Source organism: Aspergillus pseudoviridinutans (genome assembly GCF_018340605.1).
Source record: "Aspergillus pseudoviridinutans IFM 55266 DNA, scaffold_4, whole genome shotgun sequence".
In the NCBI taxonomy this organism is placed as follows: Eukaryota; Fungi; Ascomycota; class Eurotiomycetes; order Eurotiales; family Aspergillaceae; genus Aspergillus; species Aspergillus pseudoviridinutans.
The window spans coordinates 838,445-860,503 of NW_025091284.1; the positions used below are offsets into that span (position 1 = coordinate 838,445).

General features: G+C 47.9%; 10 protein-coding genes across 10 annotated transcripts; 5 read left to right on the top strand and 5 right to left on the bottom strand.

Annotated features, from left to right (window-relative positions):
• Nucleotides 1–571: 571 nt before the first annotated feature.
• Asppvi_005735 (transcription factor domain-containing protein) lies at nt 572–2,610 on the top strand (the record flags this gene model as incomplete). The annotated part of the gene is made up of 2 exons (XM_043301649.1): nt 572–1,485; nt 1,536–2,610. The coding sequence occupies 2 exons, from the start codon at nt 572–574 to the stop codon at nt 2,608–2,610; spliced, it is 1,989 nt and encodes a 662-aa protein (XP_043157584.1).
• A 192-nt stretch (nt 2,611–2,802) lies between these two features.
• Asppvi_005736 (cupin domain-containing protein) lies at nt 2,803–3,405 on the top strand (the record flags this gene model as incomplete). The annotated part of the gene is made up of 1 exon (XM_043301650.1): nt 2,803–3,405. One exon carries the CDS (start codon nt 2,803–2,805, stop codon nt 3,403–3,405), a length of 603 nt encoding a protein of 200 aa, XP_043157585.1.
• An 86-nt stretch (nt 3,406–3,491) lies between these two features.
• Nucleotides 3,492–4,007, bottom strand: Asppvi_005737 (DUF427 domain-containing protein; the record flags this gene model as incomplete). The annotated part of the gene is made up of 4 exons (XM_043301651.1): nt 3,492–3,523; nt 3,586–3,666; nt 3,734–3,836; nt 3,927–4,007. 4 exons carry the CDS (start codon nt 4,005–4,007, stop codon nt 3,492–3,494), a joined length of 297 nt encoding a protein of 98 aa, XP_043157586.1.
• Nucleotides 4,008–6,765: 2,758 nt separating this feature from the next.
• Asppvi_005738 (uncharacterized protein) lies at nt 6,766–7,383 on the top strand (the record flags this gene model as incomplete). Its single annotated transcript, XM_043301652.1, has 2 exons — nt 6,766–6,935; nt 7,002–7,383. The coding sequence occupies 2 exons, from the start codon at nt 6,766–6,768 to the stop codon at nt 7,381–7,383; spliced, it is 552 nt and encodes a 183-aa protein (XP_043157587.1).
• Nucleotides 7,384–12,192: 4,809 nt separating this feature from the next.
• Asppvi_005739 (uncharacterized protein) lies at nt 12,193–13,351 on the bottom strand (the record flags this gene model as incomplete). Its single annotated transcript, XM_043301653.1, has 3 exons — nt 12,193–12,716; nt 12,785–12,930; nt 13,050–13,351. The coding sequence occupies 3 exons, from the start codon at nt 13,349–13,351 to the stop codon at nt 12,193–12,195; spliced, it is 972 nt and encodes a 323-aa protein (XP_043157588.1).
• Nucleotides 13,352–14,143: 792 nt separating this feature from the next.
• Nucleotides 14,144–15,783, top strand: Asppvi_005740 (putative aromatic-L-amino-acid decarboxylase; the record flags this gene model as incomplete). Its single annotated transcript, XM_043301654.1, has 3 exons — nt 14,144–14,192; nt 14,247–15,177; nt 15,225–15,783. 3 exons carry the CDS (start codon nt 14,144–14,146, stop codon nt 15,781–15,783), a joined length of 1,539 nt encoding a protein of 512 aa, XP_043157589.1.
• Nucleotides 15,784–16,136: 353 nt separating this feature from the next.
• On the top strand, nt 16,137–17,272 carry Asppvi_005741 (SDR family oxidoreductase; the record flags this gene model as incomplete). The annotated part of the gene is made up of 3 exons (XM_043301655.1): nt 16,137–16,156; nt 16,217–16,454; nt 16,505–17,272. The coding sequence occupies 3 exons, from the start codon at nt 16,137–16,139 to the stop codon at nt 17,270–17,272; spliced, it is 1,026 nt and encodes a 341-aa protein (XP_043157590.1).
• A 45-nt stretch (nt 17,273–17,317) lies between these two features.
• Asppvi_005742 (YjgH family protein) lies at nt 17,318–17,773 on the bottom strand (the record flags this gene model as incomplete). Its single annotated transcript, XM_043301656.1, has 1 exon — nt 17,318–17,773. One exon carries the CDS (start codon nt 17,771–17,773, stop codon nt 17,318–17,320), a length of 456 nt encoding a protein of 151 aa, XP_043157591.1.
• A 293-nt stretch (nt 17,774–18,066) lies between these two features.
• Nucleotides 18,067–18,936, bottom strand: Asppvi_005743 (uncharacterized protein; the record flags this gene model as incomplete). The annotated part of the gene is made up of 2 exons (XM_043301657.1): nt 18,067–18,752; nt 18,804–18,936. 2 exons carry the CDS (start codon nt 18,934–18,936, stop codon nt 18,067–18,069), a joined length of 819 nt encoding a protein of 272 aa, XP_043157592.1.
• Nucleotides 18,937–19,452: 516 nt separating this feature from the next.
• Nucleotides 19,453–20,481, bottom strand: Asppvi_005744 (uncharacterized protein; the record flags this gene model as incomplete). The annotated part of the gene is made up of 3 exons (XM_043301658.1): nt 19,453–19,815; nt 19,868–20,274; nt 20,334–20,481. The coding sequence occupies 3 exons, from the start codon at nt 20,479–20,481 to the stop codon at nt 19,453–19,455; spliced, it is 918 nt and encodes a 305-aa protein (XP_043157593.1).
• Between the last annotated feature and the right edge of the window lie 1,578 nt (nt 20,482–22,059).

Here is a 22,059-nt window from a genome sequence, read left to right on the forward strand (position 1 = left end):
AGTCCTCGAGCCCTTATTGAGCATAATACAGGATGGTCGGAGACTCCACGGAGGGACAATATTCAAGGCTGGAAGTGGACGCCTGTATTCCCTACCGTAAACATCCCGCCGCCATGGACAGTCCGCGGAAGCTCCGATGACACAGGGAAGAGACATCTCCGATTCTTAGACGCAATCACACCCCGTTTAATGTAGCAAATTGCTTCAGATAATCCTAAACTGGGCTGACAGAGGTTCTCAGACTCAACCTATCTCCGAGCAGATTCTGCCTGTCAGTGGTGTGATGAAGCAAGACAGCAACATTCTTGAACATTGACTGATACGACCGTGGAGCACGTGACTTCCCTAGTCCCCGTGCTCTTTTCACGTGCATTGAGCAATAATCATTTCAACAATCACAACAAAGGATATGAAGCGCAAAGCTGCTCCAAACTCATCCGATACAGGGGCAAAGAGACCTCCCAGACAAGATCCAGTGTCCTGTGAGTCTTGCCGGCGGAAGAAGCTCAAATGCAATCGTCAGCGACCATGCAGCAGCTGTGTTACTCGAAGGCTGGATTGCAGCTATGGCATGTCGCTGGAGAGGATTGAACCTTCAACAGCCGAAGCAGAAGATGCAAGCCATACCAACACTGCTCCATCAAATCAAGGGATTGGAGGCCAGCCCAGGGAGATTCGCGTCGTGACTGCTCATACGATCACGAATCCTCGGCCAACGCGAACGAGTAATGAATCACTCAAAACAGCGGACTGGCTAGAAAATATCGTCATGTCAGATCGACTTGCAACCGTAGTTTCGAGGCACCTGCAAGATGAAGTCAGTTTGTCTGAAGCCGCTCATGACCCATCCTGGGACAGTGGAGATTCGCGCCTCGGTGAAGTGATCCCAGATTTCTTTCGGCATCGGTTGGCATCGATTGAAAATCCAATGACGGTCGATCTTGTGTCTTATCTCCCCGAGATGTCGAAAACAATGGCTCTATTCAGATACTATTGTCAATATATCGATTATCTGTATCATGTCATTATTCCGTCGCGTGTCGAGGGTCAAATCAATCGCATCTACCACTGCATCGACAAAGGCTTACCCGTCAATTCAGCCCATTTAGCGCTACTGTTCAGCATCTTGGCCAGCTCGGTTTATTTCCAGTTTTCCAATGGACTGTCCACATTCGCAGAGAGATGTAGCCGCGAATTCACTTTCTTGGCCGGTGCTGCATTGATAAGAAGCAATTACATTGCATGTCCTACCCTTGAGGGACTACAGGCGTCGCTCATTGTCATGCACTATCTGCCTAATCCCAGTTTCCACTCATCGATCTGTTCACTGTTTTTACTCGGGACAATTATTAGTCAGGCAAAAAACCTCATGCTGCATTGCATTGACTCGTCCCGCTGCCGAGAAGAAAGGGAAGCGAATGGATTCGACGCACTCGAGCTTGAACTAAAGAGACGCCTTTGGTGGGATATTGCAAGCTTTGACTGGTAAGCCTTGCCATGGGATGAGAGAGAACCAGGGCTAATTCTTTCTGCAGGCTGTTAGGTTTCCTGAGCGGTCCCCAGGAGTGGACGTATTTGATTAACCCCCAGCTCATGAATGTCCGGGAACCATTGAATATCGATGATGAAGGCATCCAGGGCAGAGCGGCCGCCACACCATCACCAATATCAGAGCCGACGCAGATGTCCTACACTCTTCAGCGACTCAACCTGGCAGTCGTATGTCGCGAAATAGTGGACATGACAGCCTACGAACACATGCATGGAATCGAAGTAGGTTACGACAAAATCCTCGAATTGGACCGCAAGCTGCATCAAGCATATAACAACCTTCCCGAATTCTATCGGCTCGATACTGTTTCCAGGCGTCGTTTCGCACCCCTCTATCAGAGCCAGCCAATGATCGCATGGCAGAGGTGTCTTTTGCAGCAAGCTTATCATTCGCGTTTCTGTCGACTGCACCGTCTGTACTTTATCCGGGGAGCACGAGAGCCCGCGTATTCATATTCGCATGTAATCTGCCTTCAGTCTGCGCGGAAAGTGCTGGAGATCAAGAGAATCATGGATGAGGATGCACCAAGATTCATGCCGCCAATATCTGCTGTCTGGTCCGTTATGCATCATGTTTTCATGGCTGCAGTGATCCTTCTGATGGACGTCTGCTTCAACTGGGATGACCTTCTGGCTGATAAGAGGAAGCAAGAGGTACTTGATGCGTGTCGTATGCTCAGCAAGGCTCAACGAACCTCATCTTTGGTTAGCCAAGGTATCCAGGCCATGATGGACGTGCTGCAGAAGCATTGGAAAAGTGGCAAGCACTCCTCCACCGATGGACAGCCTTCGAATCTACCGTCATCTCCTGCCTTAGGTGCTACCGCTGTTGCAGAGCCAGCGCAACTGGTCTCTTATCAAGACTCGGAAACCCCGATCGATATGAAAGATTCGCCTGCAGACTCCTCTTTTCTCATTGATCAAAATGAGAATCAAGAGCGACCACTCGAAGATATATGGACGGAGATGCTTGACAGTGGCGGCGACTTGAATTTTGCAACACCAGACTGGACGGACTTGTTGACCGAATTGACAAATGCCACGCTGCCGTGTAGTTGATACAGCTACCATGGATGCAGGCATTCTTTAGACGCGAATCATCGGATACCGTACCTGATTCCCCTTTGGGCGATGATGTATCTATTACGATCATTTCGCCGCCATCGGCTCAACTCAGAAAATCGCAGGAAAGATAGTTCAACCATCCAAAGTTGTGAAAATAACAACAAGAAATCAGGACCAAGATTGAGAATGTCGCAAGATTCGAACAACCTCCCCATCACCAAACGCTACATCACCACCCACAGCACCGAGGGCGAGTCGGTGTTCATCTCCCACTCTCAAATCCCGGAATATATCCCCTCAAAGCCGATCAGCGACGATGGGAATATTGCTCTTCTCTACGCAACCGTATCGAATCCTGTTTCTGTGGACGACGAAACTGACGTCCAGGCTTACGATGAGTACCTCCACACCTCGCCCGGCCTGACGACTTCGCTTGGCACGGTACTACGAACGATCGACCTGCGTCCGGGAAAGACGAGTCCCATGCACCGAACGGTTAGCGTGGACTACGGGGTGGTTCTGGAGGGCGAGGTTGATTTAATCCTGGATTCTGGGCAGAGTCGGACATTGCGGCGTGGGGATGTGAGTATCCAGCGAGGAACGGCGCATTCGTATAGGAATCGGAGTGATACGGAGTGGTGTCGGATGTTATTTGTCTTCTTGCCAATGCAGAAATTGACTATTAAGGGTCGAGATCTGGACCAAGAAGTATATGACGAGCACTATGATCACGAGAGTGGGAGTGAGGATGAATCGCAAGCGGGAAATGGAACGCGAAAAGGCTCTTGAGGATGGCGTATATGATATACTTAGATTCGTTCACTGTTTATATACTCAAATCGACTGCACCATACATCAAGTACAATGATCCTATCCTACTCGACGCTGATATCCACCTTATCCTTGTCTGCCAGCGAAAATTGTCAACCAAAGCCTTTCAGTAGAAATGACGGGGTACAAGTGACTGACAGAAAGCAACATAATCCTTGATATTCTTCGCAGCGTCATAGGGCTGGGCGTAGTACCACGCCACATTTGGGACTGATTTATCTATATTGTTCCGGAGAGGTCATTTTCTGGCGTGTCAAAGACGATATAACGATGCAAAAGGTAATACCTCCAACAGTTACCGTGTAGTATGAAGCGTCTCCCTTCCAACCGCAATGAGTCGACAAGTCCGTTGGAGTGAAAAGCGACTTGTTTATAGCTGATGGTGGAAACTACAGGTTATCACAGATTAATACGCATTTTCGGCCAAGCTTCTACTATTTCTGTGTTTGATAATCAGAATTACCGTCAACGATACTTACATAGATATTGCCTTCGACTGTTTCCCAGTTGTCGGACTCGGCGAGGATGGTTCCATCGAGAGTTGCTCTGGCTCGAGGCATATTGATGATGGTTTCGGATAATTAGTGAGAAAGCCTAGAAAATTCAAGTAGAAGATATGAAGATGATGGACTGACCGTCAGCGTGATGAAAGTGACCTGTATTCTATAAGGAAGCATCAAGTGCGGGGAACCAACTGCAAGATGACAAATGACCAAATGATCACAAATCCGGTATAATAGGAATTCCACTTCAGATGCCCATGGAAGCCAGGGCTGCCTAAGGAGCTTAATAATTAGCTACTCTGCGCCAGCAATTATAAATTAACTTTAGATGAATGCTCTGGGCCTGATGCATAGGGAATTAATCATAGTCATATCAAAGTACTTCTTACACCCAGATGGCAAGCTGATTATCCTGTGTATCCAGCCTTCAATGTAGTGTAAGCAGCCTGAAATAGTAAAGTTACAAGAAATTGTACTTAGTTCGTATAGGAATATAATATTTAAGTAGGGCATAGTTCACAATCGGCAAGTAGCACCAACATCTAAACAGACCCACGCCAACATAGACTGGAAGCTTTTGTGGGAGAAAGGGTGATATTTGCCGATCAAGATCTCGCGATAGTAGGGAGAGCGTGACAGATGATGAGATTCCATATTGTTCACTGAATATAATTCTCTCTCTCATACTCTTCACATCCTCCCCTTGTCCGTAGCACCGTCAAGTGCGATAGTGGCTGTTATCTGATGAGCATGTCTGAAAGTTGGAACCATTAGTATGTCTTCGCCGTCAAAGCGGGGCATAATGGTACCGTGGGTTATCTTGCTTTGTCTCCTTAATTGAAGAACCCAGTCGCTTGTAGAGTAGATCAACCTGCTTCTGCGATTCCTCGAGTACAATGCTTTTATTGTTCATCAACATCTCGGGGACCATTGCACATGAAATAAACAATTCAGTGAGATTCTATGTATCGCAACGATAGCTTTTTAGTGATGGTTGAGCCTATAGAGGGCGTCTACAGCACTCTTTATTGGAGTTGCCCTTTTGACTTTGCTCCTGACAGCCCTTTCAACACTCAACCACGTCAGCTAGAGATGCCATGGACGAAGCCAAGGATTCCTCCGCGACGGCGTTCATTTGTATAGAACAGCATCTCTTGCATTAGGGAATATACCTCCCTCGCAGAGCCCTTGTGAGATCGAGCTGGATATCTGACTATTAAAACTGACGCACTGGGTATTTGTTTTTGACAATCTTTCTACGGATAACATAATAATGTCGGAGCGTAAAGACTTGCCGTGTTGCAAGATCTCGCATGATCTCGGGCCATCTCGCAATTGACCCATAGGGCAATGGCACGGCGCCAGCCAGCATCGCCGTTTTTCCATGACCTACTCACGGTAACTTGCCAAGTGAGAACAATATTTCAAGCTTGGATCTTCGGCACCTCAAGGTTGTTGTGTCGTTGGAAAATCACCTTCGTCCGATCGGCAACAATGATACCTCCCAATGCCTGGAACTCGCTAAAGCGAGCAAAAGAGGAGATACAACGTAAGGGCAAATCTGTTGACTACAAGTCCACCTGTGACTGCCAGGCAATTTTCTTCGAAACTCATTCGGTTACCCATGCATTGGCAGACATCTTTCTGATCACGCAAGACACTTTTTTGGCCGGCATAACCCATTTCGCTTTTGAAGAGATTACGGCCAGGAAAGATCTACCCCAGAATATCTCCCTTTACCGGGCCGTCGAACAGCACGATATCTCTGTGATTCATATCGAACCATCTTCCAGTCCTAGTCCTGAGGAACGGGAAATTTTCATATTTGAGAACATCCTAAATATTTTGCGAAGTGGCCATATTAGACAATTGACCGACATCATCTTTATCTCCATACTCAACAGGATCTCCTTGGTTAAGGTCTAGAGGAAGTTGCTGTCACTCGGGCGTCCAGATCAGAAAATACAAGCCAGGTAGTCAGACTCAGACTTCCCAGTCCAGAGTCCAGACGCTGATTTCCGCAAAGGGATGCGATCTGCGGTGGCTATCTGAGGTTTTACCACACAGTACCGAAAAGTCGACGAGTTTCAATAGTCTTAGTATATATTCATAAAATATAATACTGGGTATTGGAACAGGGGTCTTTAGATAAATTACAAAAATATTCTAGCAGATCTTGGCATTGGGGTTGGGAAACTGTGAAAGAGTACAAGAAGTGGTCACTATTTTTTGTAAACAAGTGTACGCATAACTTTCACTTTGGGTTATTGTGGTTTCATTTCAACTAGGCTACTAGTGACTACCACATTCATGTCATTTATTGAGTTCGTTTTTCTATCCTTTTACGCTGCCTGAGACGCAAGGAATAGTCCATAGGCTTGCAGCAGACTCTTGCCGTTTGGAAACATGGCCCTTCACTTCACTTTAAAAGGCATCAGATCATCTTCCAAAGTACCTATCCTTCCCATCCCCTCCGCATATTCCGAGTCACTCATTAAGATAATATAAAGCACCATGCCTCTTGCGAGAAGATCTACAAGGTCTGGGTGCTTGAACATCTGTTTCCTAAGCCTTATAGGCAGTGTCATATTCTACTATTATTTTTCTGCCTCATTTCCCCGGAACCGCAGAATAGCAATTGCATGCATGAATACATTTGAAACCTCCTACGATCATAAGTCTCTATCTAACAAATTCTGTCAGTATCTTGATGATGCCCTTTGATCTGCCAGTCCTAACACGGCACACAGCCTATGCTAGTAAACACAACTACCATTTGGAATTTGACTGGTTTGGGGATGGGTACTGGCACAAGATGAAAATGATCGAGAGACTTATAATACAGGATGAGTACGACTGGATATGGTGGATTGATTACGACACCCTCATCACAAACACAGAGATCAAGCTTGAGGACCTCATCGATGACTCGTTAGCAAGTGTATCTGACCCGGATAGGATCGATATGCTGTTGACTCCAGACTGGTTGGTCCATCTTTCGACTCCTGCTGCAGCAGCACCCAGAATTCTGACCTCTAACTCACTATAAAGCTTCAAATTGAACGCTGGCGCTATGCTGTTCCGCTCCACACCTCGTGCGCTGGCCTTTTTGTCCCGGACAGAAGCCTGCCGCTATGATCCCCTACCTGGTCTGGGCGAGCATCCTTCTGAGCAAGACTGCATGCTGCAGTTAATCGAGGAAAATCAGCACGGAGAGCAGGAGCAAGTACTATACATTCCTCAGTGGAAGATGAATGCCTTCCCAGAAGAGATACCTTGTTACGATCAGGACAAGAAAATGTGGGAACCAGGGATGTTTGTCGTACATTTCGCAGGGGCCTGGGCGCATATGCCGAATCGAACAGATGCAAAAGCAGATCTTTTCGAAAAGTACTACTCCTTGATTGACAGTCAACGAGTTCTCTCGGCTTAAACTTTGCTTCATAGCTAGCTTTTGGTATTCTGTTTGGGACAATCAGTTCAATATAGACGGAACTTCATGATATTCAGATGCTGTATGCTATAATTGCTTCTTTGAATACATTGTGCTCCGTTTCAGGGCTTACGCTGGAGACCTTGTTTCAAGCTTTTTGGAGTACCTAAATACAGTCTCCTTCTGCCGTATATGTTGTCGCGTATGGTTGTTTAAAGGCATAAGTGCAACTCTAAGAATTCGGCTCGACTACAGGTACCCCAAATACTTGCATTTTGTTTGACAGAACCCCTAATATAAAGGCCTCGGCCTCGCTTTTGCCTTCTGGTGGCATTTTGCCGAACCTATTGCGGTAAAAGACTGCTGAAGTTATTCCCAGGAGAAAGGTTGCATTCCCTTGGGATAACACAGCATGGACTGTCGATGTACACTTTTTACCTGTCTTCTTAGAAATCCAGTTTAGCAGCGAAAGAAAAGCCGGAATGTCCATAAAGCATTCCTGTATTAAAAATAACTTGTCAGGTGGATTCTGCCTTCGACCTAACATGATCATCCACCGGAGAAGGGAGGAAGAGGTTAGTTCTCGATTCTTCTCTAGGCTTTTTGAAGCCTATGTGCATAGCTCTATCAATATGAAGGCGATTGTGGTTGAATGAAATAACCGCACGCCATCATGCTCCCACGAGCTCTTAATCTGTGCTCAACTACTGCGTGGAGCTTGGCAACGTCTTACCAGATCCCCTATCTCTGTCGCGTAAAGTTCCATTTAAAGTAAACAAAGCAAGAACAAGCCGTGCGCATCCTTGGATGCAAGCTTGTGCCAAAAAAAAAAATTGTCCGCAGTGGCTGGATTTTTTGTAGAGTTAGAGGGTTGGAACGGCGGCATCAACTGTGATTACATCTTTACATGTGACAGTGTGCAAAGAAAACAACGTTCCGTAGATTGGATTTCCCTTCTCGTAGCTAGTGCGTCTTGAACTCAGCCCAAGGCGTTCTTTGATCATCATAACCGACCCCTTCGTTAGTCTACGGGGCCGCGCGTAGCGCGACCCCGCCATCTCAATGAAAAACGACATCTCAACGATAAAAGCTTCAAATGTCGTATCCCTACTAGAATTTCTATTATTTCTCAACCACCACCATGCCAGATGATTATTATGAGATAGAAGATCGAATTGAGAGAGCTCTGCGTGCATTACGGCATCAAGAAAATCCAAATATCTTAAAAGCTGCGCGAGAATTCAATGTCCCAATGCAAAGGCTTCGACGCCGCTGGCTTGGGACACCTTCACGTTGCGATAGGCCCCCAACAAATATGAAGCTCTCTGCAGAGCAGGAGACGGCTCTAAGGAGATATATTGACATACTTATTAAGTTAGATATTCCCCCGCGGCCAAAAGCAATCGGTAAAGCAGCAGATTCAATACTCTGTGACAGCCATACCGATCCAATGACTCCCCCCCCCTATATCAGCGAGAAATGGACGAAACGGTTCCTTGAACACTATCCAGAGTATTAAATATGGAGGCAGAGAGCTATCGAATTAGAGCGGAAGCAGGCGCATGACCCTATGGTCATTGAGATGTGGTTCCATAACCTGAAGGTGTTAATGGAATAGAATTGTATCCATCTACAAGACTTCTATAACTTCAATGAGACTGGCTTCCAGATTAGAATCGGTAAAGATCAATGGATAGTCACTAGGGAGTTTAAGAAGCCTTCTTTCTCTCCTAGTAACACTAATCGGGAGTATGCAACAGTCGTGGAAGCAATTAGTATAGATAGTCACTATATTCCACCTTTTATCATCTTCCCTGGCAAGTGCATCTTAGCAGGCTGGTTTAACGTCTGTAACAAGCCGGATTATACCATTGGGGTGTCAGATTCTGGATATATAAACGATCTCCTTGCCTTCCAATGGATTCAGCATTTTGAGCGTTATACACGGTGTCGAATGCTAGGCGTAAAATGCCTACTTCTCTGCGATGGCTATGGATCGCATATAACCTATGAGTTCATCAATTTCTGCGAGAAAAAGGGTATTATCTTATACTTCCTTCCTCCGCATACAAGCCATCTTCTCCAGCCACTAGATATTAGTGTATTCCATGCCTATAAGCACTGGCATAGTGAAGCTATTGAGGATGCTACCCAGACAGGGTGTGGGAAGTTTATAAAGATAGAATTCTTATCCGCGCTCTTTGAGATACAACGCAAGACTTTCAAACCGCGTACTTTAAAGCATGCTTTTGGGCTGACTGGGCTGAATCCATGGAACCCATCTGTCGCTCTTGAAAGACTACAGGATCCTAAGCTCTTCGCCAACAAATTGTCAAGCAATTCCTCCTTTTCGGTTACCAATACCCCTAAAACAGCGCGTTAAATTGATCGGTTTGAGCATTATATTCTTCAGCTTTCCCCTGCGGAGGGAGAATCATTCCATACAACCCTTGCTAAGCTAGCAAAGGCTGCTAAAATGCAGGCGATTCTAGTCGACCATCTTACGGAGCGGGTGAGGGAATCTGACGCTGCAAAACTAGCCTGTTAACGCTGTGCGCAGGCTTCTAGAGCTCATCTATGGACTGGTGGAATCATACGGAAGGAAGAGGCTAATTGTATGAAGCGAATTAAGCAAGATTATGATGAGCTGGTGGAGAAGAATTACTTACAGCCTAAGTGGAAGAAGGTGATGACAGAACTTCAAGAGCACTGCCTGGCAAAGGGAATAATTATTGGCAAGCAGAGGAAGATAAGAAATACAGAAGAAAGCTAGTAGATTTCATTTCTATGTGTTTTACTAGCAAATTCTAATTATAATGTTATTGATTTCTTCATGATGTTTTGATATTAAGAAATTTTATCGTTGAGATGTCGTTTTTCATTGAGATGGCGGGGTCGCGCTACGCGCGGCCCCGTAGACTAACGAAGGGGTCGGTTACCCGAAAATGAGAGCAAGGGGGACGCCATACTTCGTTTATTTAAACCTCTCTCGCAGCCTCTGTATCTGCTTTAGGATAAGTGGATGGAAGAACGCCCGCTCTGATAGCATTCCAATGTCTTAAAACTCCCAGGAATTATCTGCCAGGCCATTACCACCGATATTATTGGGGAACGCGTGAGCCCACCATTCCAATTAAGCTTCGCGCATGTATCCCTTACAGGTGCCCTTAAGTCCCAGTCTGTGCGAATGAGTCCAGTCTATGACCTGCGCGAAGCATAATCACTCTTTTTCAACTTCTAATTGTTTAAGGCATCATTCCACTTTGACCAGGGAGTTCTCGTGGAAACCCTGTTACTGGAATCCTGACTAGGACAGATTGGTAGAATTTGTCAAGCTAGGTACATCCTTACCAGGGGAAAAGGATTCCATGCCTGATTTGGAGAAAGATCGATAGGTAGACTTGAGACTGAATAGGATGATAGAGAAACTAAAAGGACCCTTTGGCTTCCTCATGGACTAAACACTTAGGATATATAAAGTCACACTACAAGCCTGTCAGGAGTAGAACGTGTTCCTGGATCCAGCCGATAACTCTTTGTTTATTCTATCATCTACATGATTTTGGAGCAAAGATGCGTGTCGCCCTCTTCACTATTGTGGTAGCTCTGAGCAGCTACGCTCTGGCATTTCCCGGTTCCTCGCCCCCTGACGACGGAGACTGTGATCTCGTTCGTTGCAACACTGAAGTATGTGGGAATCTTGAAATACTGCCCGCATGTAGAGATGCTAACTCAGTGAAGTGTCGTGACTCAGGAGCTGATTCAGGATACTGCAGCGACGACGGTCCATCTGACGACTGGCGTCGTGGTGTTGAGATAGTGGGACGATCCTCGCCGTAAGTGGCATACAGACCACACTCCTCATAGTGTTCGTTTCATCGAACTTGGCTAATCTTCATGAATTATTACTGCAAGTAAATGTATTTGTGTGCCTCCAAAGACTACAACTTCTTGCACCAAAACAACCACAGTCACGGCCACTAGAACTACGTCCACCTGCAGTACGACTGCCACTGTCACAACTACCGCATCTACTTGCACCTCGACTGCAACATCCACAGTTACATCGACGACTACCGCATCTACTTGCACTACAACGAGCACCTCTACCTCTATTACCACAACTACAGCAACTTCGACGACTACTACTACTGCCACAGCGTGCCCTACTTCGATCTGCTTCTGTTGTTCCAGCCCTGAACAGCCAGATAGCGGTGGACTCCAAGGGGTCTGCGACCCGGCGACATCTTCTCCTTGTACAACACCTGGCCGCACACACCGTTTCTGTTGCAACGGTGTGACTTGTGTTCCTTCTTAAGAAGATCCAAAGACGGGCTAGCAACGGCATGAGCACTGCTAAATGGGTAGTTTATTCTGTTGAACACTGGACCAGCACGGACTTAGGGTTTAGGGATAGGGTTTGGACAAGCAATCCTATTGGCGACAGACATGCCAATTGAAGAAGTTGATGCTTATTTGCTTTTCGGATTTCGGATAATTCGTTTTCTTAGATAGTTTTAATACTAACAAACACACATTCTCTTCTAAATTAATCCTATCAATTGACAGAATATTTTGTCACTACCGAAAGTATTAATCAGCAAGGATCCTCCCTAGTCACTTACGGGTATAATATATAGCAAAAGAGCGTCTATTTTTCATATTACTTTGACAGTCTAGCCTTGCTTCAATTTAGAGATCTGGTCTCCTCGATAAGACCCAAAACAGGCAGAACAAAACACAATTTAGCACTCACAGTGTCACTGACAATCTCTACTTTTCATACTCACACCTAACTTCATAGGATGATCACTCTTTCTTTCCCTTGCCAGGCGGGGGAGATGCGCTCGATCTGGGACTAAGCTCATAGTCCGAGTCGAAGTTGAATTTCTGGTCGTATGGCCAGTCTAAGCGCAGTTCTGGCTCGACGTCATCACCCCAGACCACTTCCTGACTGGCTTCTGGTCTCCAGTCTGCCAGGTCGAAGCCTTCCACCGTCTCGAGCTTTCTGTCGAGTTGTGAGGTGACATCGTTCAACCGCCCGATACAGAAGGGCTTGCGTGATCCTTCAAGAGGGTTACGACTTGAATTATGGTAGAATGTGCGATCATCTAACAGCAACCGTAATCCTTCCACAATCCTGGACGGCTTGGTCTCTTTGTTCGGAGGGGCTTCCATCAGCACTTGCATATGAATGCGTATGTGGCGATCGCATTCCGCATGGCAGATGGCTTTGCCATTCTTCTCGGCCTGTTTCAGGGGCGTGCTGAGCTTTGACTGTATCAAAGAACTCATATCGCGCATTAGTTCGTGGCGTATCGCCAGGAGATCGTCTATTCAGCTTGTTAGTCAACACGTCCAAGATGCTGACGGAAACAAAAAGATAGAAATGGACACTTACCGAACATGCTCTGGTCAATGAGCGTCCTAGACAAGTCAATATCCACTGCATTGCAATCGACGATGATGGACCGGGTTGACTTCTTGAATTGCTCTTTGAGGTTAAACACCCACATGATTCCCAGAAGGTAACCCGCAAGCTGTGTACTGTTGCATTGGTCAACAAACATCGTTACGTATTGGATCCAGGGGCGAGCCAGAGTACAAACAGCGGGGAACATGTCAAACATGTGCACATACTTGGCAACTTTGTGAAGCAGCTTCACATCAACTCATCTGGAATCCCTTGGAACTTCAAGTGCGCAGCCTTCATGACGATCAGCATGGCATCCGGGTCGAGCCTGTCAAAGGCCATCTCCCGCAGTCCATCTGGCCGGACGGGAAGGGTCTCTAGCCACCTCCCACTCAATCCCTTGAAGTAGATGGATTGGGATTTCAAGATGGTAGTCGAGACTCGCAACTCGACAGGCCGGCTTGCATGTTTCTTATAAAGCAGAATGAGATCGCCATCCGGAGCGATATCATGGCGCTCTGGCTTGACCTGGTCAACCTCCATAGCGTTCACCATGGGTTTGTAAGTTGCTAGGTGCGAAGTTCTGCTGAACAAGGAGAAGTAGGAAGAAGTTGCGATTGGGAAAGGTGGAATGGTTGATGAGTTCCATCTCTACGTTGCCTCCCATCTCCTTATATACCCTTCTATATAAAGAGCTTTTCTTATGTCTAAGACATCTCACCGGTCGTTATCGAATGTCTTGCGGGCTGTCCTTGCTTTGCAGACGATGACAAGGATTGATCAGAGACAGCAATGAATAAGTGCATATTGCAATCTGATGTCTTTGGAGAGTGTCTTATGCAGACAAGTCCCCTGAACTCTTTGTTAGTTGTTTTGGTCTTTCAAATCGGTTAAGACACCCCTTCATCGCCCCACTCGACCAGTGAAAGCAAAGAGTCTACATTATAGACAGTCGATGAATATAAAGCAGAATCGCCTGGCCATTGTTCTCTGTATGAGCCCTAAGGACTTCTTCCCCTTTGGGAAGCCTCGTTGTAATTTAGAGTACCATGATACCGCGTCGTTACATATCCCCACTGCGGAAATGTTCCCGCCTGACAATCTTGGCCCCGCCATGGAGGCCGCCTCTGCCTTTTTCTCTTTAAACCTTCTCTCCTTTCGCACTTCTCGATTTCTCAGAAAGAACTGGCTATAGATTCTCTGTGTATCAGAGATATATACTGACTTTGTGTCTGTCTATCAAATATTCAACCTCCCCATTCATTGGCCCTTATCCCGCCCTCAAACTTTGGACTTTGCTCGGAAGACTCGGAATTTCCTACTTGAACTTCTCTTGCAGCAGCGCAGATGGATCGCGAGCAATTCAGGGCCGCTGCGCATGCGGCGATCGACGAAAGTGTGTGGTCTGCATTATAATCTTCAAGCCTTTGCTAAAAGTCGCATTTAATAGTCATCGACTACTTCGACGGTCTCCCCTCCCAGCGCGTCGTTCCGACCATCGAACCAGGTTATCTTCGCCCATTGATTCCCGAGAACCCTCCGGAAGAACCAGAGCAATGGTCCCAAATCCAGGCAGATATTGAGACGAAAATCAAGCCGGGCCTGACCCACTGGCAATCTCCCAACTTCATGGCTTTCTTTCCGGCAGGTGTGACGTACCCCAGCATCCTGGGTGAGATGTACTCGGCCGCTTTCACCGCCCCCGCTTTCAACTGGCTCTGCTCCCCTGCATGTACAGAATTGGAGACGATTGTAATGGATTGGATGGCCAAGGCATTGGGTCTTCCCGAATGCTTTTTGAGCAGCTCGGAAAACAAGGGAGGTGGTGTCATTCAAGTCACTGCTAGTGATGCAGTCGCGACGGTGATGATCGCCGCTCGTGAGAGGAGGGTGCGCGAACAAGCGATAGCCGAGGGTCTCRAGGACGGAACCGTCGAGTACGAGGATCGAGTGATGGAGCTGAGAACGAGACTGGTGGCACTGGGTAGTAATCAGGCACATAGCAGCACCGCGAAAGGCGCACTGCTTGCTGGAACGAGGTATCGCAGCGTCACTGCGCGGCTAGAGGACAATATGGAAATGACTGGACCACGGCTACGAGAGGTACTCGAGCAGTGCGATAAGGATGGGCTCACCCCTTACTATATCACGCTTGGCATGGGTACGACCAACACTTGCGCGTTGGATCGCTTTGCGGAGATCAAGGCTGTGCTGAAGGAGAAGCCGCATTGGCAGCGAATCTGGGTACATATCGACGCTGCCTATGCCGGTGCTGCGCTTGTTGCCGATGAGTGGCAGTATATCGCCAAGGACTTTGCGGCGGGTGTTGACAGTTTCAACATGAACATGCATAAGTGGTTGCTTGTAAACTTTGACGCAAGGTACCATCAAGCAGCTCATTTGAATACGGGATTGCTAACATGAACAGCTGCCTATATGTACGCAACCGCTTTGACCTCACAGACGCCCTCGATATCACTCCAGCCTACTTGCGCAACCCCTACTCCGAGACAGGCCGGGTCATCGACTACCGCAACTGGTCCATTTCTCTTGGTCGGCGATTCCGCGCGCTGAAGATTTGGTTTGTCATGCGTAGCTATGGGCTCAGCGGCATGAAAGCCTACATTCGCAAGACCATTGGACTCGGTAACATCTTTGCCGACCTGGTGCGCAGCCGATCGAATCTATTCGAGATCATCACCAAACCTGCATTCTGCTTGACTGTCTTCCGAATCAAGAGCCCTCAACTTCAATCAAATAGCGAGTCCTCGGTGCCTCAGATCGACGACGCTTCAAACGCCATAACTAAGGAGGTATACGAGCTCGTCAATTCCCGGGGTGAGATCTTTATCACCTCGTCTGTCATCGCAGGTGTATACGCAATCAGGGTGGTAAGCGCCAACCCTGCAGCCGAGGAGAAGTACCTCCGACGCGCGTTTGAGATTCTGGTCGAAACAACCGAAGAGGTGCTCCAGAAGCAGCAGTAATGGCCTGACTTGGGCATTACCCACCGCAATCACGATCTGACGTCACCAGTAATGTACAACCTATAGATTATCATATATATACAGTGGATGTGTCTGTTCTTCCACAACGTTGGTTATCTTACATTAGAATGAATTCTACTCAATTACATTATCCTGACAATTTTCACTACTACAAAGACTAGTCTTAGTCTGCCTTAGATTCATTTCTTGTCGGAATCTCGGAATCTCGGAACAGCTCCGGGCTCAATACCGAGCGACTGCCGATTCCCCGCATTGATCATTCAAAGGGCGTGATGCGACAGATCCATCAGCATTCGGGGTAACGATAATACGTACGAATTAACACAAATACCATGTCTATGCAGTTGCCATCGTAAGAATACCTGATTTTGCGAAGCTCAACCCTAACTGGACATGTCGCTGATAAGCCCAGTCGAGTACTAGTGACGGGAGCCACTGGCTTCATTGGGGCCCATGTGGTGGACAGCCTGTTGGCTCGAGGCATTGACGTGCGCGGGGCCACACGGTCGTTATCCAAGGGGGAGCAGATGATAGCTGCTCGGCCGGAACATGCCTCCAAGCTTGAGTTTGTTCAAATCGAGGACTTTTCCAAAGTGGGGGTGTTTGACCATGTCATGGAAGGGATTGACGCGGTCATCCACGTTGCCAGTGTATGTCTACCATCATGCCAATCTACACAAGACTATTAACCAATCGCTAGCCATTTACCTATGATACCACAGACAACGAGCAGGAGCTCCTTGTCCCTGCCATCAATGGCGTCAAATCAATCCTCGCCGCTTCCGCCAAGCCAGGAAGCACAGTCAAACGAGTGGTATTGACATCCTCATTCGCCTCCGTCATTGACATTTCCAAGAATCGAGGCCCAGAGTTTACCTACACTGGCGCCCACTGGAACCCAATCACTTACGAAGAAAGCGTCCACCCTGCCACTAGCGCCGTAGTAGCATACCGAGGCTCCAAGAAGTTTGCTGAGCTCGAGGCCTGGAACTTCATCGAAAGAGAGAAGCCCTCTTTCGATCTCGTCACTCTCTGTCCTCCGATGGTGTTCGGCCCGATCGTGCATCCCGTGGCTAGCATTGCGCAGCTGAATGAATCCAACGCTGTTTTGTGGAGCGTCGCGGCGGGCGCTGATCCGCTGCCTGCTGCGAGGGTCTCTGCCTGGATCGATGTGAGAGATCTCGCCGAGGCGCACGTTCAGGCATTATTGACACCGGAGGCCGGCGGGAAGAGATACGTCCCTGCGTCCGGGGAGCCGTTTTGCTACGAATATGCGGCCGATATCATCAAGGAGAAGTTCGAGTGGGCGCGGGGAACAGTGACTGCGAACTACGAGGCTGGGAAGAGGCCCGGGCCGACATACAAGCTGGATGGAGAGACGGTGACTAGAGAGCTGGGAGTGAAATACCGCAGCTTTGAGCAGACGGTCGAAGAGCTCGTTAGACAGGTCAAGGAGACACTCGCATAGTAGCAGTCTTTCTCAAGCAGAAATAGGAGACTTCCAATTCTGCGCTCAACTATCTGCAATCGCATCAACCTCCACTTCTACCATCATATCCCCGTTCACAAACCCATTCTGTACCACGATCATTGTCGCTACAGCACCAATCCCATTGCCCTGCTGCTTCCCCAGCACCTCCCGAAACCCCTCACCAACAGCCATGCAATCCTCTGAGCGCGCAACGAACATCTTGACGCGCACAATGCTGCTTGCTCCCGCGCCCCCGAGCGATTCGACCGCCTTGACACTCTCCCTCAACGCGACGATGGTCTGCTGCTTTGCGTCGCCGGGGAATAAGATCCGGGGAGCGGAGGCGGGGGATTGAGGGTCTACGGCTGTGGTTCCAGCAACGAAAATCTGGTTGCCGCGGCGGACGGCGCGGTAGTAGCCGATTATGTCTTCATAGGGGGACGATGTTGCGTAGAATTGTTTGTTGCCGTCGGGAGAAGTGGTCACGGTGGAGGACATGGTGGATATGGTTGATTTTGTGAATAATGAATGCAGACGATTATGAACTGAACATGGATTTTTCTAAATGGTGTTTATATATGTTGTGGGAGCCGTGTTCGTGTTCGTTTTCCTGAAGTAAATGAGTCATAGGAAGCCGTATTCGACGTCTCGCAAGCTTTGTGGCTTCGGAGCACGCCAGAATGATTGGCCGCATTCTGCATTAATTCGAAAATATGTCAATTTATACAACATGGTATGCGAACAGCTATAGTACATCAGGTATCAACAATAACAACACAATAACCCTAATATCAGTTCGCCTCTCCCAAAAACCACTCAAACACACTCCGAAACACCTCCTTCCCGCCTTCCTCAATAACATCCCCATGACACGGAATAACACGCTCAAAATCCCAACCATAGATCCTCCTCACCGACTCCGCAAACGACGCTCTATCCTGCTTCGACAAAACATACCACGCAAACCGCCGGTGCCACGTCGGCGGCCTCGCCCTCGCCTCCAACAACGGCATAAACACCCGATTCAGCAGGCCAGCCGTCGGCGACTCCTCCGAGCGCGCATACTGCTCCGTACAGGGAAGGTTAAACAGCAGATCCGCCTCGATCAGCGTCCGCGACGGTTTATGGCAGAGGACGATCTCTCGGTTGCCATGGCCGTCCATGTACTCAACCTCAAAATCCGCATGGAACTCGTCCGAGATGCTCAGCGAGTGTTTGCCGTCCTTGGTGAAGATGTGGTCGAAGGCGGCGTCGTCATTGTAGGCTGGTGATGTCTGGCGTTTCTCGTAGAGGCCCTCTGGGGCGATGATTTGCGCCTCGGGGAAGGCGCGCTTCCAGGTGGAGATGTGCAGGTGGTGCTCGATGTCTGGGGCGACGATGTATTTTACTTTTCCGCCTTCGGAGGCGATGAGTTCTTGGACGTCGGGGGTTAAGGCTACTGGGGAGATGATGGCGAGGGAGCCGGTGCGTAGTTTTACTGGGGTTTTGTTAGCGCTGAGATTCGTTGGTGGGTAGATAGGTATGTTACCTAGTGTGCCTCTGCCTCCGAATTTCAAGAGCCCAAATCGGGAGAAGGGGACGCTGAAGGTGGTGATTTCCGGAGTGACTTTGCGGATCACCATGACCTGCGACGGGTCGCCTGGGAAAAGCTTTGATGACATATTGAATTGCAGTCCGTTCGTTGCCGAATGAAACAAAATAGAATGCTTTTGCTTCTTTCTTTACCAAGTACTTATATTACTGATCGGGATGCCGAGGTAGCTATACAAAAGTCTACAAAGGAGTAATTGCGACGGTCTAGGCCCGCAAGCACATCGGAGAGACCGAAAAGCTTAGCTAAACAGTACTGATGTCATAGACGATTTGATCTTTCGATCCCTGGAATTTGTCATCGAGAGGAGATATCCACTGCCTATCGGAGCACGGCATTCTGTGCATTATTTTAATGCTGCTCATAATGCAATGGATATACCTATACATAACTTATCAAGCTAAATTTGGACCATTTCACATGTGCCTCCTTAGATCACTGAAGCCAAAAAATAAATAAAAAAAAAAAGACAAAAATCCTAATCTATGAACAGGTGAAAAAATTGCTGAGAATTATTATTAAATTATTAAAATAGGAGATATTAACACTTAAATCACTACTCTATACCCCACACCACTTTTAGAACTTAAAACGGAGCAGTTTTATTGGAAGGCGCAGCAGTATACAACTGCTGTCCGTTCTTCTTGAAGCCAGTGATGACAGCCTGCCCTTCGTCACTGATCACCCACTGGGTGAAATTGTCAGCCATCTGCATATTGCTTGCCTTCTTGCCGACGAGCATGTGTGCGGGATTGAGCAGAGGATCGCTAGGGTTATCGGTGGCAGCCTTGTATATGGTGGTCTTGTTGGCAAGCTGGGGATCGATGGAGAGGTAGGTGCCGCGGTCAGTGATGGTATATTCTTGGAGGAGAATGGCCGCAGTCAGGGCTTGAATGGGATAGGCAATGTATTGATGATACCAGGTGGAGTATTGAGTAGCCCAAGGGACCTAGTGTATTCGTCAGTTAAAGTATTCGGGATAAGTGAAATGGCTGACTGACCTGTCCGATCTCAATCCACAGCTGGGAGTCCTTGATGTTGGTAGCGGACTTGTCGTAGCGAGACAGGAAGCGAACAGGAGTGGTGACGTTGGCCGCGTCTCCAGCCGATGCAATGGCGTAGATGTTAGAGAACATGGTCTTGATGTCGTCGGCCTTGTTGAGTTTGGCCGGGTTGGAGGGTGGTCCAACTAGCAAAAAGTGATCGCGCCAGGCATACCATGCCGGGCCTTTGGCGACACCTTGCTTGATGGCGATCTCTTCCGCAGCGGGGGTATAGGTAATTCCGACATCGATGGTGTCGTCCTTGAGGTAGTTGATGGACTCGGTGGTGTCGCTCTTGTACCAGGCGACTTTAAATGGGGAGGAGCCGTTCTTGACGCTGGACTGGATGAAGGCATCGGCGAGAGCTATGTATTGACAGAGTCAGTAGGCTAGTCATTGACGGCCGAGGTGGTTCAAGGCGTACCCTTGATCAAGCCACTTTGGCCAGCTCCTCCATTGCCAATCCGGAGCCGAACGCTGCCCCCAGAGTATCCGCCAGTGTAGACGTCGGCCGGATTGACAGCTAGAGAAGTAGCTGCCAGCAAGGCCAGAGACAGTGCTGATTTGAGCATGATGATCTATCCAAGGATTAATAGGGTGCGGATCAAATCAACAGATGAGTCGAATGAAGGACTGGAACGAGAAAAAGAGCCAGGACAGGGAATTTATGGCTGATTTATACTCTGCATTCAATTTCATCAACCCTGCATTCGTGTAATTCGTGGATCGGGCAACATGCCCCTTAAGAGAGGGAAGATACGCCCAATGGAGAAAGTTTCCATTGCGCTTGTCCCAAATGCATGAATCGTGGGGCGAACTATGGTGCTGGACGAACTCACGATCGTCAAACATTGCTAGTTTTGGGGAAGGCATTGTCGATCCTCCAGCACTAATCCGACATGGCTGAGATGGTGAACTTTATCTACAGGTAGACAGTGTTAGCCAGCAAGCTCGATCAGGGGCTAGAACTGAAGACATGGTGCATGGTTATCTCCAATGTCCTCATTTCTAAGATGCTGTCGCTATGGCCCCATCACAGGCAAAAGATCTGTCAAAATTCTTGCTCTTGTCAATTCGTCCTTTCTGAAAACAGGCCATTTCTGAGTATGAGTTGTCAACTTGTGCATCGCAACTGATAAATACGTAGTTGTTTCTGGTTGGACCCTTACCGATTTCAGCTGAGCTATTGCCGCCGATCAATGTCAGCTTTCCCCACATAGTTTGATGAGATCAAGTTGATCAACCATCTGCCAATTCCGATCCATCCCGCTCTTGCTACCATGCGGGCAACCCTCAAGATTAAAATATGGAGTGTTTGGACTCTGAATATGATAATATTAGGCTACATGCGATCCTAACCGAGGAGTAACACGACTACAATGAGACTTGGTAATGACTCAGAAGATGCATAAGATTGATAGACCTTACACCAAAAGCGCCACAATTGTCATCACCTTCAAACACCCTTTCAACACCTGTTTAATGTCTGTACAGCTACGGGCTGCGTCAAATTGCTAATGTGTGACTCGTGCCACAGACGTCATCCTTGGAGCATTTTGTTCGTATTGCCCACACTAGATACTCTTTAATCAAAAGCTAAGCGACGTCGTAACATTAACTCCAAGGCTGATTCAACTTATTCTCATCCATATCATCTCCATGCCATATTGAATGCTGTGTCAACCATACAGCAATCGCTATCAAGTGCAAACAGCTGACTACCACAGAACAGATCAAGTCGTAATGGCGCCCAAAGACTGTCCGGCGACACCCTATCAACATATCCAAACGGGTAGCCAGCCCACAGATTAACGAAATACTGAGAAAATGGGCCAGACTCCCTCCATCCGGGAATTCTACGCTGTTAAATAACACAGCTCAGCGACAGCCACGACCGAAAAGAAGTAACTGGGAATCATCGACAATCAGGTAGCCTGAACGGTATTCAACCGACCCGCCCATATGCCACTGGGTAGATGTTTTGGAAGCCGCCAGGGTCTTGTCGCTGAAATCATACATTTTGGTTGGACGCAAGACCAGCGACCGGCCGTCGAAATATGCTTCAATCAGTCGGTCCTGTGACCCCATGAGCGAGATAATTAAGACCTGTAAAGACATGTCAGTATTGGATAGTGAATCCTTGGGCCATG